General features: G+C 36.5%; 1 protein-coding gene and 1 long non-coding RNA gene across 2 annotated transcripts; both read right to left on the bottom strand.

Moving 5' to 3' along the window:
• Positions 1–18: 18 nt before the first annotated feature.
• Positions 19–4531, bottom strand: LOC141900229 (inhibin beta A chain-like). Its single transcript, XM_074787023.1, has 3 exons — positions 3958–4531; positions 2317–2874; positions 19–2204 (listed from the first exon to the last, which is right to left on the bottom strand). Exons 1-3 carry the CDS (start codon positions 4451–4453, stop codon positions 1990–1992), a joined length of 1269 nt encoding a protein of 422 aa, XP_074643124.1. The 5' UTR covers positions 4454–4531; the 3' UTR covers positions 19–1989.
• A 7288-nt stretch (positions 4532–11819) lies between these two features.
• Positions 11820–12191, bottom strand: LOC141898363 (uncharacterized). Its single transcript, XR_012618548.1, has 3 exons — positions 12153–12191; positions 11946–12056; positions 11820–11865 (listed from the first exon to the last, which is right to left on the bottom strand). It is a non-coding gene; the product is annotated as an uncharacterized LOC141898363 (long non-coding RNA).
• Positions 12192–20033: the final 7842 nt, after the last annotated feature.

Below are 20033 nucleotides of genomic sequence, written 5' to 3'. Positions count from 1 at the left end.
CACAAAATAATTTATTCCGATCCTCACATAAGTAGCCAAATAATTCAACATTATGTATACATCTATTAGGATACACATATATACTCCATCATTCTCTGCACTTACATCATAGTAGCATTTCACTCAGTAATAACTGAAATTTTACAGTTAAATCTGACGGTTCTTACGCACGTTGCATATTATCATATAAGCTTCCATCATACATATTCAGGGCTATCTTATAGCCACTTTAAACTAGTTAAATGAAAATGCTAACAATAAATATCTTGTAATAACACATATAAATAGAAATACATTACGTATACATCATCACAGATTTTAAGAAAGCAAACCTTTACTGTCGTTCGTCCTCCTATTTTCCCCAGATCAAATATATAGATATTAAGAAAAAAATAGATTGAATACAAAAGAGGTTAAACTAGTCATATAAGAATTATGTAGGAGGTGAAAAAGCGTCAATATTAGTAAGGATATAAGGGCTTACATGATTAATTATTTTGCTAATCTATCATATTCATTCGTGATTTATTAATCATTTTGCCTTTTTCTTATCTTTTCAATTTTTGTCAATTCTGCTTAAGTGTTTATGCATGCTCTTAATTGTCTCTCTTTAACAATTTGTCTATACAAATGCGGATACTGCGATCTATCCGCAAGGAGCAGCTTTTCGTGGACTACCGTACTTTCGAATTTGAATGGTTGAACGCGTGGAAGTTAAACAGACCTGGACAACAACTAAAATCTTTGGACCTTCATATCGCTGCCATTCAACTTTTGATCAGTGATTCTCAGAAATGTGTTTAAGATAAAGAAACCGTAAATCACTTAACAGCGTTTAATCGAATAATATTACGCCACACGTCTATTATGTATCGAGTCTCGTACAACGAATGAAATTAATGACGGTGTCATGGATTTTTCTAGAAATTCAACTATATCGGTTTATGATTATTTGATACAATTTGGACGAATTGTAATTTATACATTTTGGTTTGTCCACAGACAGATTTTATTAGCTTCAAATACCAATAATAGCTACATAATTAAAAGTCCTAGGGACTTCTCTGGAATTAACTAAAACGCCCATTGAATGATATTCTAAATTGCAGTTTAACATCAATGCCATCGGTACAAACAGTAATCGTTTATCACAATATTCTCTAAAGCAAAGGAATGGCATCAATACAACATCGCTACGTACACAATATGGACCCAGTTAAACAATAAATAAGGCTCGTAGAAAAGTTAAATAAAATGTATGACACAGGAGCCAGTGAAGTAACCAAGGGATTTGAGAGTCTTCGAGAAAAACAAAACTCACACAACATGACACATATTCTAATGATAATGGCAGTGTTCAGAATAATAAACATTAAATACAAGCATCACATGCATCCTTACAGTCATAAAACTTTCAATACATTTTCTCAAATGATATATCCCACTTTCTCAGTGCATTATGATGAATTTCTTGCGGCAGAACTAGGTACACCTTGGTCGAATTATACACTAATTCATTGTGCGTTTAAGTCACCCAAAAGAACTACTTTCTACGGAGATTTAGAAATTTAGTATATACTTCGCAATGGATCTAATCGAAAAAAGTTGTTACTCAAAATGAAAAAAAACAATGGTCCAAATGTGAAAAACCAAAATAGTCGTGAAATTGATATTGATTTACGAATAGATAAAGGGTTAACGCACGACTTATACGATATAGTAGTATATATTGGGTTTACAATAATAAGATGAAAACTGCCGACAGAGATATAAAAGCTAATATTTCACACCCATCTCTTGTGACGGCGCGTCGTCATTGACGTAAACAAAAAATCACAGCTACTTTGAAGAAGTTCGTGGAATACACAACAAGGTAGTCTATACTTAAATGTCAGTTTTGAAAGGACTAAACATAACGGCATGTATAGACTCGTACAGTGAGAACACACGTGAAAAGAGATTCGAACCTCGGCAACTTCATCGGTGTTCTCACGAACATCTGCACGATTCAGCAATCATATTTGGTAATATCGTCTTTCTGATAGATCCGTCGTAGTTGGTAGTAATAGCGGCCATTGATCTCATCTTGGAAGGTGTACAACATGGAAGGATGGCTGCTCTACGAACTGGATTTGATTCATTCATTGCCATGCTCTGTCTCGCCCTTGAGTGCACTATTTGCCCAAGTCTATTGATGCGATTACCTAGAGAATGTAACGAGAAAACAATGAATTAGATATCGACGGGATATTAACTAGTATTAGCGTTCATAACACATATGGTTGATGTGGTTACGATTCATCAAGTTAAACTTACTCGGTATATGACAGGAACCTCTACAGTTGTTAGCACTATAACCAGCCGGTTTTAAGATCCAGTCACTCCATCCAATTTCTTCAAAGCTTACGTACCATTGTTCAAGACAACAGCCAGTGCTCTCGGCGTTGCAGTTTTCACTTCGTCGCGTTCGACGTTTTTCGGACTTTTCTAAGTTGATAACTAAGAACGGTTTGTTTCTGGCTGTTTTCGAGACTGGAATTTTTCTGGGGCTGCTTCGACACGTTTTACACGTGATTTGAAATCCTATCCGACGCGCTGAGTCTTGTATCCCTTTGCTCACCGTTTTGGTCACATCAAACCGTACCCACTGTGCGCTCCTCGTCGTTCTGGCATCGTCGAGCAAGTGTTTGCGTTGATTTCTTCTCGTCTGGTAGTCAGTAACCAGTAACGTCTGGTTGCGGTTGTCATCTGGGTCAGATCTTTTGAACGCCCATAATTCGGCTGATACGATGTCTCGTCCTTTCACCTCATCGTTAAGATTGAATCGAAAACAACCGGTTGGTTTGTTCAGCCAACTGTAGCAGTTCGTTGAAACTAGAAGATAAAAAGATTTAGAATAAAAAATTGAGCATATACATTATTTTACTTTACTGGCGTATTGTTTGGCGATTAATCGTCATCGAAAATGCCGAGGTATGGGTTTACTTTAAAGTTCAGATTTGGATATACAATTAATGAATATTATTCATTTTGTATCATTGTATTTACTGTATTAGAAATGAATTCGAGTGGAACATTTTCTGGGACCGGGAAGTATTGTCATTTTATCTTATATGTAGAATATATAAAACGCATTTATAAACAGGCGATATGATAATGAAATAGAATATTTATGATAGCCTATCTGTTGACTATCTAACCTTTATTCATCCGGAAATCGTTATGATTCCGATGAATTACATAAAAATTTCGGGGAAGCAGTAATTAAACTAACTGAGTTATGATACGTTTGCACTATTAGTCGCTGCATTATTCACAAGAATCTGAATAAATGTTTATGTGGTAATTGAGCAATGTTAAAAATTCCTGACGGCTATCCTACAATGCAATAAACACCTGTTTGAAGCATACCACAATCAGTATATCGTATCGATCCTGGGGAATTTTGCGAGCAGGTTGAAGGATAAAGATATTTGCGCACAAATAAGTGACGAACGGCCATCGATATATATGCTCGTTTCTGAATGTAATACAGCTTTCAGGAATTTCCGAGGCAACGCGAACTTTTGCTCTTGGAGCCATAATTCACATAATGAATCGAGTTGTTTTACGTTTCGAATTTTTTCTTAGACAATTTACTCAAATACAGGCCCCTGGAAAACGTGGAAAATACGCATCCGGGCATCTCTTCAAAGGTCTTCTTCGAGCACGTGTACACGTTGTGCTATGGAAAATTATAGCTATTTAATTCAAGAGCTGGAAAACAAGAATACCTCTTCTCGAGAAACACAGAGCTGGAAAAATTGTTCTATTTCTCAGAGTATATTTATAGTCAGTATGCGATTTCAAGGAGACCGAGAGAAAATCGCCTAGTTTCAGAACGAGCTTCTACGATAGAACCTCGTTTTAAAGCCTCTTAATTAGAAAATGAAATGATTGTTTCGAATTCGAACATACCTTGGTTACCAAATACAATCGCCTGAGTCGTTTGTCCGTAGAAATCCTCTGTATCCTTGTTGCTGACAGCACTTGTAGCTTGGTAATCTGCATCGTAATCGCTATCGAGTATCGGTGCCGGAAGTTCAACTGGCCGAGTTATGTTTGGTCTTTCAGTTAAACGTAACTTTTGTAAAATCTGTTTCTTAATCATCTCAATTCTTATTTGTCGTAATTCTTTTTCGCTCAGCGCTTTTTCAATCTGAAGGCGACGCATTTCACAGTCTGGACAATCCTTGTTATAATTGTAATCGACGGTTGGTGGTGGACTGTCTTCAGTGTCCTCGGCATCATTGACATAATCAGTGTCTGATTCGACAACGTTTAACCACGAAGGATAATTACCAGTACTACGACTGTTTCTTCGAGAGTTGATCGTTGCCGCATGTAGAAGTCCAAACGTACACATCAGATATAAAACTAAAGCCTGAATAATATGACGATATAAGTTATCCATTTCGTTCAGATTGTGCTTGGTCCAGCTAATGGAATAGGTACTGCAGCAGGGTCTGCTGATACCGCGTTTGTGCTCGTCTATAAGAGAAGGACAGTGATTCGAACTCAATTTAACTTATAAGTAAAACACGTGGCTAACCGGCTTATCAGCTGAGAAGGCGTTCCGATTTACTTACCAATCACTGATCGTGCTTCTGGTATTCAGTAGTGACGCGTTTTGAATTTCTCATGTTAGACTTACTCAGCGAAACGTATTGCACGAATGGCTGAAGTTCCTGCAGAGTCCTCTTAGGGACTTTTGAGGATGCAGATTTTCCAAAATTTTTCAACAGTTGTATAAATGTTTAGTTTTACAGGTGTATTACGAACACACATCGGTAGATCGGGAAATAACGAATATTTTGCGACGAACCGGCCGTTATTTTTTCGGTGGTTCCTTTTCTGTGGTACAATGCACCATCACCTCATAATGCGCGTAATGTTATGGTAAACGCATACTTAAACATTAACAATCGCTATATTTCATTGATCCAATGATCTTCAATATTGTTATCATCGCATTAATCTTAAAACTCGTTATTACTCAGTATATTAATCCCAGGACACGTCAGTCGTCGAATTCATCATCTAAGGTTTTATGCAATGACAATGAACCTCTTTAACCACTGACTGACTGGTGACCTTTAAACAGGATTGTTCTCATCTCGCGAAGAACTGCAAGACAATAATGAGTACGAATTTAATCAGTACTGATGACGGATCTATCACAACGGTCATTCTGTCATATCAGATAGGAAAGTTGGGTCACGCGTCACTCGACCCGATGAGTTATCTTAAAACTGTCGAATCACGTATTGTCACGAATTTCAATGCATTTTCAAACAGTTATCATGCATAAAGGACTATCATTTGAAATGTGAAAACATAAGAAAATGAATAAAATGTTTGATCTATGACGTACAAATGATGAAATTTTATCTGTCTAGCTGATATTCTATCGATATTGGTTGAAGTATGTAATATAAACAATTACTGGACAAATCACATATATAACATAAAAATGAATAAATTTAAACAGAATTTTGCCATATTTTGGAAATTACATCACCAATCATTTCGGTTGACTATGGTTCTGACTATTCCATCAAAGATAACGAAATATGTATTCGAAATCATATCTAGCACACGTATAATTTTCCTAGTGATCGGTCATTTCTTGTTTGGAAAAATATTGAATTTGCCAGACTCAAAGAAAAAAGTTATTTCAACCTTTTCAGACAAAAGTAAACATCGGCTATATCGTTAAGGTCACAGACGATCTGAAGCTTTCAGATCAATGATATCTCTGCTAACATTTACATTTCATCAATTTTTGAAATATCGTTGGCTGGCTGGATCAAAATGGAATGTTCAACGTCATTAGATTTGTTTAAACATCTCTCGAATATTTGACAGCGCTGATGTAAATGCTTGATTACACACGTAATTAAGGGAACGTCCGCTTCAGGGTCAAATAAAGTCTTGCAGCCAAATCAACGGCATATGACCTTGAATGTACAAAATGTTCATAAACAAAACGCCCGGTCGATGGCCCTGAAAATATCAATGTCGAGAACATGCTTCTCTCTACCTGTAGAAACATGACTTCAAAAAATGTAATGAAGACAACATGAATCAAATGTACGTGCAGCAGACCACGTTGCAGAACTGTGAATAAAAGAACTAGTTTGCTTCTAAATTTACAGACTACAGAAAACAATTGTCACCGTCACTACGAACGTGCAGTAGGCCTATATGTGTATCATTTCAGACCTATAAACCTCATCGCTATAAAGTCGGACATATTTGATTGATAACGAAATCAGTGTATTGATTGACCGACGAATTGATTACCTGTCCATCAAATAATGCCAGGTTACGGCACCTGGTAAAACGTGTCAATCAAACACGAATTCCGAGGGTAAGCCTGCTTTTCACCTGAACATATTTGTGGTTGTTGCGGTTGTAAAGTATGTGAATTTAACACATGAAATCGTGTTCAATAACATGTTAGTTAAACATACCATAAGACGTTATATTCACCTGCACTTGTGCTTACATCAATGACTATATCAGTATTATCCTTCAACAAAAGTCTATGTTTTCTTACTTTGTTTTTGTTGATTTTTTAGATTCGATATTAGTCAAACGACGAAAAAAGTTGATGCATGTTAATATACGAAAATATGGACAAACACAATATGACAACGATGATCGTAAACATTTCTTGCCATTTTTATTTCATTTTACTTCAGTTTAAAATCTAGAGTTCAGCCACGACATAAATAATGAAATTACTGCTGATTGAACTTGGGGAATGATATGTGTGGTTAAGTTTGATTTCTACCACCAAAGTGCATCTCAATTTGGCCGAAGAGTCGGTGCCCGATGCACTTTTACTCAAGGTGAACAATCAGTCAATACACTTCAACTACTTACGGAAAGATAACTACTTATATATGAAACGCGATAAATCTATACGTGATTTACCTGAAGTTTATTTCAGTTAAGTGATATCCCTATATTAGACAGAGGCTGATATGATTTTTACATCATTTTGGTTTCATTTACAGTTTGGTTTCTTCAAATATAAACGCCTTTTTAAAAGTTGTTTTCAAGATACCAAGTGGGCAACATGAAATATGATATTTAGCTCGACCAACGTTCAAAAGCATGTGTACTCTCATTCATTAAATTTCATTCATTAATCACGCTCAATCACGTATTCATTCATTGATTCATTCATTATCCACAATTCAAGTCAAACACATTCGATCTTTTGAGAGTCAAAGTCCAACGGGTATCAACTTAGTCATTCATTCATCGACGCAGGTTCACTACTTATCAAGGTGTCAAATTGCTCGCACACTTCTTAAACTATTAAAAGCATGTCTATACATGAAAGAATTGATAAAGATAGAATAGCCTATACGAATTTCAATTTACCAAATTTGGATTAGTGTATGATCTTTTTCGACAACAGTTTATTAAAAACATCAACAGGTGCATAATGTCTTATTTTCGAGAATTTCCCTGCAATCAATCATACTTTTCGTCCCATTCGTAAATTGTTTTCGAGTTTTCACAGACGGACGGAATTCCAATACTGAGGGGCCGTGAATGTTACGGCCAACTGAATCTGACTTGAGATCTCAGGTGTTAGGCAGCTTACAGACGAACAGGTGGGAATGGAGTAATATACCAGGTGCATAACATACATTTTACGAATGTTGCAGTGGTTAATCATCAGAATGACATGAAGATTAACACCGAATATTTTCTGAAGGTTTCCAGTTAATCTGTTTACAAAGTAAAATAGCCCAATTTTTAACGAGAGCAACGAAAGCGGCCGCTTAACAAACACATTTCTCCTTACGTAGCCCCAATGAAGACATTCCCACCTACTATTTGTTAAGTAAATAAGTGTAAGAAATTAACTCTATTAACCTTTGCCACCAAGACAACTAGTTTGAAAATGGTAGTTTAACAAATATTCCTTTGTTCCTGTATCTTAGCCAGCACGTGCTGCATATTTGATCAGACTCTAAGCTCTGTTATGTCGGCAAACCTAGATAGTTCACTCTCATTTCCTTAGACGGAAATTGCTATTTAATAGTTAGTCTGGAATATCATCTATACGTATCTCGTTTCAAATGCGTAGAGATTTGGAGAGCTGGAAAATCATTCACGAAGGAACATTAACGATTAAGAGTCAGTGCTAAGGAAAACTGCGTTGATACAATAGCTAATATACGCTGACCTTATATCATGCTTAGATGCAGCTTTGGGTAATCAGGCCGAACTCCAAGGATGCAGAAACATTGGCATTGCAACAGAAATAGACAGTTTACAAAAAAGTGTCGGTGACATAACACCAAGGTTTTATTTCACCAAGAACCTTAGTGTCTGATGTACCACAGATTACCACTGGTTACACAGGATCGTAGAGCAACGTAGATACACTGTGGAGACAGCCACACTGCCAGGACTGGGTGAAGTTTTTATCAGCCATTTTTTGCGGTTACAAACTGTGGACAATTAGGCTATATCGTACTTCATCGCTGAATGAGACGACCACTGGAAATCGGAGACTTCGGAGATAATTGTTCTGTCCAATATTGTTAAACGCCGTCGTTTATCGTTAATCCATGATAAATTGGAGTTGACGCTGCTGTATATCCAGGACCTAAGAAAATTTCACTTCGTAGCTCATTGGGAAAGAAATCTCTAATAAAGAAGTTTCCAGTTTCTATGCGTCATTTTGTGGCGGTCCCTCGAGGTCCCCATTGTTGCGATAATTTGTGCGCATTTTTAAAACATAAGTTTAGATTGAATATCAAATAGTTCTGCAGTTCCTTGCTCGACGAAATTAATTCTTTCACCATTTTAAAGGAAATGAAATGCAGATATTTGCTGGCGATTCTTGGAATTTGTGAAGGCAGCAATTGAGAACAGTGACGATGTGAAACCAAGCACCGCATATCTTAACCGCGCGTAAAAGAAATCGCAATATTTATTAATTTTAAAATATCTTGAGTATCTCTTAAAGCTATATTTCCAATTTTCACAGAGGTTAAAGTGGGTTATTTGCAGTTAAAGCCTGCGTTAAAGTTTTTGAATATCTTTCCTGACGACTGATCTGTACCCGCTTGAGTTTGAGATTTCACATCGTCACTGTTCTCAATTGTTGCGTTCAAAAATTCCAAGAATCGCCAGCAAATATCTGCATTTTATTTCTTTAAAATGGTGTATAGATTAATTTCGTTGAGCTAGGGACTGCAGAACTATATGATATTCAATCTAAACTTATGTTTTAAAAATGAGCGCAAATCATCGCAACAATGGGGACCTCGAGGGACCGCCACAAATAAAAAATGACGCCTAGAAACTGGAAACTTCTTTATTCTAATTGAGATTTATCATTTAGGTGCAAACACAGATTTGTTCACGTTCATGTCAGTTATGTCGTTCATTACACGGGTTTCCCATTTAAGCTCTTACACGAACAAACAAATTGGATATTTTATGGCATTTGAGTATTAAATATTCAATCGATAAGATTTCTAATCCTTTCCTTCCATCATGTAGTAGATCTATCGAGGATGGGTTCGGGATGCAACACAGGAAGACTACTTACAATAACCCCGAAAAAACCCAGAAGGGAAATAAGGTCAACATATCGATGAGAGAATTTTAAGTTAAGTTTAGGAAATCCTTGTCTCTTTAAAAAGTATTCGACTACTTATTCAAAATTGGGGACGTAATAACCTAGAAAATGGTTTACGAATTGGCAACGTTCTATCCATTGTTTTACCAATTTTATCAATGGACGCACAATTGTTGGGGTTACTTGCCTGGGCTATATTTGGTGTACGGTATACGCATTTGGCACAGATTCAGTAATGCTTTAAGGAACCTCTTTGAAGTCATACATTTTACTGTCCGCGCTCGTAACTCATTTTTGACAAAGTCTTCACCAGATAACACCTTGGAAAACTGCCTAATCGGAATATACTATTTTTCCGAGAATTTGTCGTATTTTTAGTCTTATCTAACTTAAATAAAGTGACCTGATTGAAAGTAAATGGAATCGAGATAAAACATCTTTTTCCGACTGTATGGGCAATTTCAGCACTGTCCTTCATCTGACGGGATCCAACATACGCATCAGTTTCCTTACGCATAGGATTACAAGATAAAAACAAACCACTCCAATCCGCGCGATCCCAGAGATATTCATATAAAAGTGATATGAGACGAATATGAGATTTCAAAATATTCTTAAACTTTATTATTGATCAAAGCACACACACGTAGCCACATTGTGAATCTTCAAGAATTGTTTCGTTGTGTTAGTTTCACGCTTTACTAATGGTTTATTTAGTAAAAGAAACATCTAAACTACATTTTTCAGGAGTAGTACTATGATGAACGAATAGTGCTGTATTTCTTGGTTGCGGAAGACGTTGTTCCACCAGCCGTGTATGACCTTATGGTTGAAGCGTAACCTCCGGCGCTGGTCGAAGCATAACCGCCGGCGCTAGTCGCAGCCTGGGATGATCTCGTTACGCTGGAAGATGTGGTAGCGTAGGATGGCGAAGCATACGATTTTTTCAGGGGCTGTGTTTCAACCAAAGTCGATCGGATCGACTCAATAACGTCTTCGCTTCCGGCTCCGGTGGATCTGTTACGACGATTGACGCTCACAGAACGTGCTCTCGGGCTTGAAGCATAGGTTCCGGTAGCTAGTGCGGTGGAACGACCGGCACTGATAGAGCGTGGAGCGGCGGACCTCGACCGACGAGTGGTGGAAGCTGTGCTGTATCCATCATAATCAGCATTATGATACATATAAGGATGACCGGTGGCAGCAACTGGAGTCATTATGTACTGAACCGGTACTTGGATAGTTTGCATTGTTTGCATGGTCTGCAGGGGCACTGCTTCCGACTCAACAACTGCAGTATTATCAGCGGTTATAACTTCTTGGACAACCGTTTCCTATTAATCGACAGGGATACAAATGAAGTTTTCTTTATGTCATCTTCATTAATCTAAACCATCCCAAAAACTGCACTAACCTGGGTGGTAAGTTGCCTTTTCAGAGATTCTATTTCATCCAAGGCTGCTTGCCATTCTTTCCTATAATCATGGGTTACAGTCTTACTGCTAAAACGAAAAAAGACTAACATAAATATACTGTTTATACTACTAGATGTTAATGAATATTGATGCTTTGTTCACAGAACGTACTTAGATGACTGCAAAATAGAAATTTCTCTTTCCAAAGTAGCAATCTGAAAATAAACAGGAATATGTGAATATACAAGAAAAAACTATAACTAAAACTATTCTGTTTTATGGTAAAACTCAGGATTTATAATAACTCTGTCGATATCCGATTGAGATCTCTTCTCTACGTATTCAGTCCTATATTCGACCTCGGGTTGCAACTGATGACGTCTTTGGATTTCGTTTTCGAGGTAGGCGATCTTAATAATTGAAGAATCACTCGTATAATATACTGTAAATGTCTTGTATTGCAGCTTAAGTAATTAGACTAATGATAGATACCTTTTCAATGTCCGACTGTGATCGCTTTTCAACATATTCTGTTTTGTACTCAACTCGTGCTGGAATATTCCTGACACGTTCAATTTCTCGTTCGAGGAATGAAATCTGTTCAACGATAGAAGAAATTAAAAAGTGAGATCTTTATCAAATTGACTGTTCATAGCATACATGGATTGCTTACTAACTAACCCTGTCAACATCAGTTTGCAGACGTTTCTCAACTTCAACAATTTCCGTTTTGTACTCAACACGGGGTGGAATGTTCCTTACACGTTCAATTTCCTTCTCCAAATAAGAAATCTGAAAGTGAGTTCAATATTCCGGGGTGTATTTTTGTCAAAACTGTTTTAGAGATTTTCGAGGGGATTTGTTAGCCATACCCTGTCGATGTCAGTCTGCATGTGTTTTTCAACCTCGACATATTCAGTCTTGTACTCGACACGTGGTGGGATATTTCTTACTCTTTCAATTTCCCTTTCTAATTGGCTGATCTGAAAAAGGATTTGATTTTGTTGATAAGTAGGTTTTCATGTAGGTCCAAGGAACTGAATTGCCCTTCAATTTCGTTTTTAAACTATGCGACATACCCTATCAATATCAGTTTGCACGCGTTTCTCAACCTCAACATATTCAGTTTTGTATTCAACACGTGGTGGAATGTTTCTTACTCGTTCAATTTCTCTTTCAAGGAAAGCAATCTGGATAGAATGAAATATTTTCATGATTCATATGAATTACTTGATCATATATAGGCAGTAGATTCTAATTTGTTTTTACCCTATCAATATCGGTTTGCACTCTCTTTTCGACATATTCAGTTCTGTATTCAATTCGGGGTGGCGTGTTTCTCAGTCTCTCGACTTCCCTTTCAAGTTCACTAATCTGTAACAAGTAACATTTAGGTAACATTGATTTTGAAATCCAATCTTGGTCAGAATTGTATCTTCTCACGTACCTTGGTAATATCGGTCTGCATTCGCTTCTCAACATATTCGGTTTTGTATTCAACGCGTGGTGGAATGTTTCTTATGCGTTCAATATCACGTTCTAAGAAACTGATCTGAAAGTTTGATATGTATCGGTTAACCCATAACATCAAATAAATACACCGTCGACAGGGAATACAAACAGGTTTCATTAGTACGTCACCTTTTCTATATCAGTTTGCTCTCTTCTATATTCTATGCGTGGTGGAATGTTTCTTAATCTTTCTATTTCTCTTTCTAGGTAAGCAATCTAGAAATGAACAATAATTGATGATACGATCTGTACATATGTGTACATTGCGCATTGTCATGGAATTTTGTGAGATTGACTTCTTTCATACCCTGTCAATATCAGTTTGCATACGTTTCTCAACCTCAACAAATTCTGTCTGAATTTCTACTCGCGGTGGAATGTTTCTTAGCCTTTCGATTTCCTTTTCGAAGAAATCAATCTGTAATTAAGCAAAACATCGTACCCAATCAAACTTTCCATGTATGTATGTATGTATGTATGTATGTTTCTCTAGGCTTTATACGGCCTAAAACCTACCCTATCGATGTCGGTCTGCATGCGTTTCTCGACCTCCACGTACTCAGTCTGAATTTCTACACGTGGTGGGATGTTTTTCAGCCTGTCGGTCTCTTTTTCAAGGAATAAGATCTGAAATTATATCTACTTTACTTTAATGAGACTGCTTTGGTGAGGTATCAAAAGCTTACAAAGGAAAGACAATTGAATACTAGTTTATTATGGTGGGTGATAAGGACTAGAAACAAATTTTTCGTTTTTGCTCTATTTCGTTTTGCGTTTTTTTGCGTTTTATTATGATCGACGTCATATGAAAATAATGCACGTGGTCCTTATCAGCCACCATAGTTTATTGCCATTCGAATCCAATTGACGACATCGATGATGTATGGCGTTTTGCAGCATTTTGGTTGGAAGAGCTGTTTGCCTCATTGAAATATAAACTGATTTATGCAGTAGTCAAAATTACCCTATCAATATCAGTCTGCATGCGTTTCTCAACTTCAATATATTCTGTCTTGTACTCAACACGCGGAGGTATGTTCCTGACTCGTTCAATTTCACGCTCAAGGTGGGCAATCTAGAAAATAAAACGTTATAGTTAGAATAATCTCCTAAAACTTGCTGTACTTTTTACACGGTAAAACTTTTATTCAGTCACCCTATTCCTTGACTGATTATTATTAAGTTGTTTTATACATACCCTATCTATATCAGTTTGCATACGTTTCTCGACTTCAACATATTCAGTTTGGTATTCAACACGCGGTGGGATGTTTCTGACACGCTCAATGTCCCTTTCAAGGAATGCGATCTAGAAAATTGTCAATGCGGTACATGTATAAACTTTAAAATCACAACATCTTTTCGTCAGACTCAAAAAGAAATTCTTTCTACCCTGTCAATGTCAGCCTGCGTGCGTTTCTCAACTTCAACATATTCAGTTTTGTATTCAACACGCGGTGGGATGTTTCTTATTCGTTCGACTTCTCTTTCCAAAAAGGTGATCTAAAACATTTTTATATCCATCATAATTATAAACATGAGTGTTTGTTTGAAATAACTAGAACCAATAACGAAATTACTACATGTATACCTTTTCAATATCAGCTGGCATGCGTTTTTCAACTTCGACATATTCAGTTTTGTATTCGACGCGAGGTGGGATGTTTCGCACACGTTCAATATCTCTTTCTAATTGACTGATCTAAAATACACACATACAAAACGTAAACGCAGTTTAGGTTCTATTACCGTTTGGAAAGTGATAGAATCAATATCAGTTGGTATTCATGAATACTTACCCTATCAATGTCAGTCTGCATACGTTTCTCAACCTCAACATATTCAGTCTTTGTTTCTACACGTGGTGGGATATTTCTGATACGTTCAATTTCCCGTTCCAGGAATGAAATCTATAAGACACGATGTGGCATATTTGCAAAAATTATTCCTCCTCATTAGCCAAAATGGTTTATTGTTTAGAATAGGTAAAAATAGAAGATTATCGAAGATTGGGATATTTACCCTGTCTATGTCAGTTTGCATACGTTTTTCTACTTCAACATATTCCGTTTTGTACTCGACACGTGGTGGGATATTCCTGACCCGTTCAATTTCACGTTCAAGGAGAGAAATCTATTTGAAGGCATAAGTGTGGAAAATACTTTTCTGGATTTAAGAGTTTAAGCTTATTCGTTCTATACAAAATATACTTACCCTATCAATATCGGTTTGCATGCGTTTCTCAACTTCAACATATTCAGTCTTAGTTTCTACACGGGGTGGGATATTTCTGACACGTTCAATTTCCTTCTCCAAATACGCAATCTGCAAAGATTCACAATATTATTCGGTCTGAATTCACCTGGGTTTTTTCATTCATTGGACGCATATTTATTGATATATATATATATATATACCCTGTCAATGTCAGTTTGCATGCGTTTCTCAACCTCAACATATTCAGTCTTGATTTCTACACGTGGTGGGATATTTCTCAACCTTTCTACTTCTCTCTCGAAGAAAGTAATCTTTAATGAAAATAAACAACTTGATTATGAATTCATGTTAAGTTTTAGAGATGTCCTATACAAGGAAAATCGATTCATACCCTGTCAATATCAGTCTGCATGCGCTTCTCGACCTCAACATATTCGGTTTTGTATTCAATCTTCGGCGGCCGGTTTTTATACTGTTCAATCTCACGTTCCAATCGTTGTATCTAGAAATAAAGATAAGTTCGACGTTTGAAATGTGGGAAAATCCGCTAAGATTAATTACGTTTTCATTATTCCTGTTTACCCTGTCAATATCAGTTTGCATACGTTTCTCAACCTCAACATATTCTGTCTTGATTTCTACGCGAGGTGGGATGTTTCTTATCCTGTCAATTTCTTTTTCGAAATACGCAATCTATAATATCAAAGAACAAAGTTTGACTCGTGTTTTGGTAGCATTACATCGAAAAATAGACTTTTCAATTACTGTAGATTTGGTCAATGAACAGCGCCACGAAACATGTCAATTATTTACCCTGTCAATATCAGTTTGCATGCGTTTCTCAACATATTCGGTCTTGTACTCAACACGGGGTGGAATGTTTTTCATTCTTTCAATCTCTTTTTCCAAATAGGAAATCTGTTGGAGAGGAAATCGGAAGCCGATAGATATCGTGTTCACAACTTATGACGAAAATGATTTTTTTAGGGGGGGGGGGGGGGTTCGTAAGTTACCATGTCGATGTATGTCGGCCCGCATTTCTCAACCTCGACATATTCAGCCTTGGTCTCGTATTCAACACGTGGTGGGATGTTTCTTATGCGTTCAATTATGTGTAAAACAAACACAACCACGCTATTGTCTTACCCTGTCTATGTCAGTTTGCATACGTTTTTCAACGTATTCTGTCCTGGTTTCGACTCGTGGTGGAATGTTTCTCAATCGTTCAACTTCTCTTTCGAAGACGGCAATCTAGCAAGAAAAATGGATTCAGTTCAAATGTTGTAATCGTCTGCGATATCCAGGCATGCATATTCCTTCACAAAAAGTTTACCCTATCAATGTCAGTTTGCATGCGTTTCTCTACATATTCGGTCTTGACTTCGACGCGTGGTGGAATTTTCCTTAACCGTTCAATCTCTATTTCCAAGTGGGAAATCTGGAAATGATAAACAGGCGATCATTGAAAACAAAATAATATCTTTTAAAAGTGGATCGTCAGAAACGGGCCTCTTCGATGTATTACCCTGTCAATGTCAGTTTGCATACGTTTCTCAACATATTCAGTTTTGTATTCAACCCGTGGTGGAATGTTTCTTACTCGTTCAACTTCTCTTTCAAGGAAAGCAATCTGGATAGAATGAAATATTTTCATGATTCATACTGACTTACGAATTACTTGGTCATATATTGGCAGTGGATTCTAATTTGTTTTTACCCTATCAATATCGGTTTGCACTCTCTTTTCGACATATTCAGTTTTGTATTCAATTCGGGGTGGCGTGTTTCTCAGTCTTTCGACTTCCCTTTCAAGTTCGCTAATCTGTCAACAGTAACATTGATTTTAAAATGTATATCTTGATCAGGATATATTCTTAGCGAAAGTCATTAAGTTCTCGATTTCACGTATACCTTGGTAATATCGGTCTGCATTCGTCTCTCAACATATTCAGTTTTGTATTCAACGCGTGGTGGAATGTTTCTTAGGCGTTCAATGTCTCTTTCAAGCAACGCGATCTGGAAATTCATCATTACACGTGCGTTATTTGATAATTTTTTCCTGATTCAAAAAGAATTTTCATTCCGATTATCTGGTTGTTACCCTGTCAATGTCGGTCTGCATACGCTTCTCGACCTCAACAGTTTTGTATTCGGTCTTCATTTCAACGCGTGGAGGAGTGTTTCTATAACGTTGGATCTCATTTTCTAGGAGCGTGATCTATAAAAGGGCAAAGATAATAAAAATGTGAGCTCTATCACGACGAATCCTTATAGCATTTTTTTCGGTTGATTTATAGAAAAACTACCTTTTCGATATCAGTTTGCATGCGTTTTTCAACGTATTCAGTCATGTACTCGATACGCGGTGGTGTGTTGCGCAATCGTTCAACTTCCATCTCGAGCTGAGCAATCTATTAAAAATGAAAAATATTCTACTACAAGCATCAATTTTTTCAATCTTCCTGCAAATGAATACAAAATAGAAGACCTTGGTTTCGAAATGCATTTTTAGTAATAGTAACTGATTCTGAAATTAATCACTCCATAAAGTACTGAAATTCAAAGAGAATTGCCCTCTTACTCTATCAATATCTGTTTGAAGGCGCTTTTCCACAGTGACATATTCTAATTTAGTTTCCACGCGAGGTGGAGTGTTTCTGTAGCGCATAACTTCTTGTTCAAGCTGGGCAATCTAGAATAGAAAATTCCAGTAAAATAACCACCTTCTTTTCGCGCATAAGTAATTTTACATGCACAATTTCTAGGTTTCTTTCATTGATAGTCTGCAGGACTTTACCCTGTCGATATCACTTTGCAAGCGTTTCTCAACTTCAACAATTTCGGTTTTGTATTCAACACGAGGCGGGGTGTATTTGACTTGTTCAATTTCTCGTTCTAATTGATTAACCTGGAATATGAATAGATAGATAATTCGTATAAACTTATATTCGGTTTAGAATGGTATGTGGAATAAAAATACGATTAGTTATTATGTCCCTATCAAAAACGTTACCTTCTCAACCTCAACCACCTCAACTCTTGGTGGGGCACTTTTAAGAGCTTCAATTTCCATCTGAAGATTAGCTATCTACAATATCAAGAGCGAACTTAATGTTCCTACGTTCCAAGTTGAATTAACAAAATGAAAATTTCCAGATTTCTGTTTGAATTACCAGTAATATATCGTCTTGCGAGCGCTTCTCAACTTCGACGATTTCCGTTTTGTATTGTACATTCGGTAACTGACTATTAAGTCTCTCAATTTCGCACTCAAGCTCCGCGATCTAAAAGTGAAAATCGTCTGTCGTTTATCATAGCCTTTCTAGCTGCACAAGTCTAATGTGAAATGCCATCCTTCGAAAATAAGGAATAAGGTATAAGAACAGTTACCTTCTCTACATCGGCTCTTAATTGCTTCTGAAACTCGATAGTCTTCATTTCGATGTTGACGCTTTGTGATTTGTAGACTTCCATCTCACGTTGAAGTTTTTCGATCTTGGAATATAGTATACAGGTACAATTAAAATTTTTACCGTAAATGCAGAAAAATGGTCACCGCCCAAAAGTAAAAGTCAGTACGGAAAACTCGGATTTGTAGATTTTAGCCCACGGACACTTTCAGTATATACCCACCAATAATATATCGTCGTTCGACCTTTGCTTCATATCAAGTTTAGCTTTAAGAATTTCGTTTTCTTGTGTCAAAGTATTGATCTGAAATGAAAATAAAACTAGCGCGTCCAATATCAAGTCTACCTTGCATTCATTCACAGATACATTACAGATTCTTGGGATTCTTGTTAATATTTTTCGATCGAGAGGAATTCGTAATATCACAAACCAGTTCAATATCTGCTTCGGATCGCATTGTCACACTATTGACAGTCTTTTCAATCTCAACCGTCTCAACTTTATATTTGTGATTCCTAAGAACCGCTAATTCAACTTTATGTTTTTCCAGTTCATTTTCAAGGAACACTATCTATAATAAAGAAGGTAATAAAGGATATACGTTACATTTTGTTCACTGTTAGATTTTATTGTTTTTCGGTCAATGCAAAAGATCATCATTAACATCTTTAAGACTAACCCTTTCTTTTTCCACTGCACATGGATCACTCTGGACCTGGACAACTTGGACAGATTCTCCTTGTAGCCTAGAAAAAGGATTTGATAGTACAGATAAATGTGTTGTGGTAAATCGATGGGGGATACCCCCGGTTTTAGGTAAAAATCCCCTGGGTAAAAATCCCCTAGGTAGATATCCCCTGCGTAAAATTCCCCAAATATTCAAAGTAGGTAAAAATCCCCACTCGGTGATTTTCAAGGACATTTCAAAGCAAAAAGTTTCTCCAATTTTGTTCATTTGCAATGAGACTGAAATGTGTTTGAACTGCGCAATGGAATCTTTCGTTGGGATAAGTTATTTGATTAAACTTTTAGAATAAAATAAATCGTTAGAACTAATAAGAATAATGGACTTTTTATTTGTAACATCTTAAAATTCGAACTGGAATATTTTTGAACAGCCTCTTGTTGACTTGTGGTATATTTGGGCTGTGCAATTCCATGAGTTATAACCGATAATTAACTTTTAATTCTAGATATTTTAGATTCAAGCTAGTGTAATATATTTGAAATGTGCGATGAACCTTTTCATGAAGCTTTTTGATATAACTGATAGTACTAATTTAGTATTAATGAACTGTTAATTTGTAGTATGTTTTAATTCAAATAGTATATACTAAAGTTTGTATACTCATGATATCCTTATGATATTCCACAATAAGAAATAGGATACGTATCAATGATATGAATTAATTGACCTTAAGATTTTATCTACTTACACAGTTTACAGTTTACAGTTTATTTGACAAACTCAAGGTCTACAAATTAGACAATATGAGTGAAAAATAGAACATTATACAAAATAACATAGCAGCGAATGCCGTGTTTACACAAATATTTTAGCAATTTTACTTATAAAGATACATAAATTATAAGGTGTTCTGATGTTTTTTGTCTGCATAAGGGAGGAGAATTTATACTGGTTTGGATAAATTGAAAATTTTCTCTCAATGTACTTGGTCCTTAAAACGTCAAGGGTTGGACAACATAATATATAATGATATTCGTCCCCTATAGCACTGTTGCAAAGAGGACAGGTCCTGTTTTCTCTGGGTACTTTCATCCATCTACCAGTTTCAATTGGAAGTTTGTGGTTACACGTT

The sequence above is a fragment of the Tubulanus polymorphus genome, chromosome 2 (assembly GCF_964204645.1).
Source record: "Tubulanus polymorphus chromosome 2, tnTubPoly1.2, whole genome shotgun sequence".
NCBI lineage: Eukaryota > Metazoa > Nemertea > Palaeonemertea > Tubulaniformes > Tubulanidae > Tubulanus > Tubulanus polymorphus.
This window is presented reverse-complemented; position numbering and strand designations above follow the sequence as displayed.

Bases quoted from the DNA above. Each gene is read 5' to 3' on its own strand.
- LOC141900229 (XM_074787023.1), bottom strand. From the start codon at position 4,453: ATGGATAACTTATATCGTCATATTATTCAGGCTTTAGTTTTATATCTG. The intron at 2,875-3,957 runs GTATGTTCGAAT...TTTATCTTCTAG, and splicing joins GATTGTATTTGGTAACCAAG to TTTCAACGAACTGCTACAGT. The intron at 2,205-2,316 runs GTAAGTTTAACT...TACATTCTCTAG, and splicing joins AGGTTCCTGTCATATACCGA to GTAATCGCATCAATAGACTT.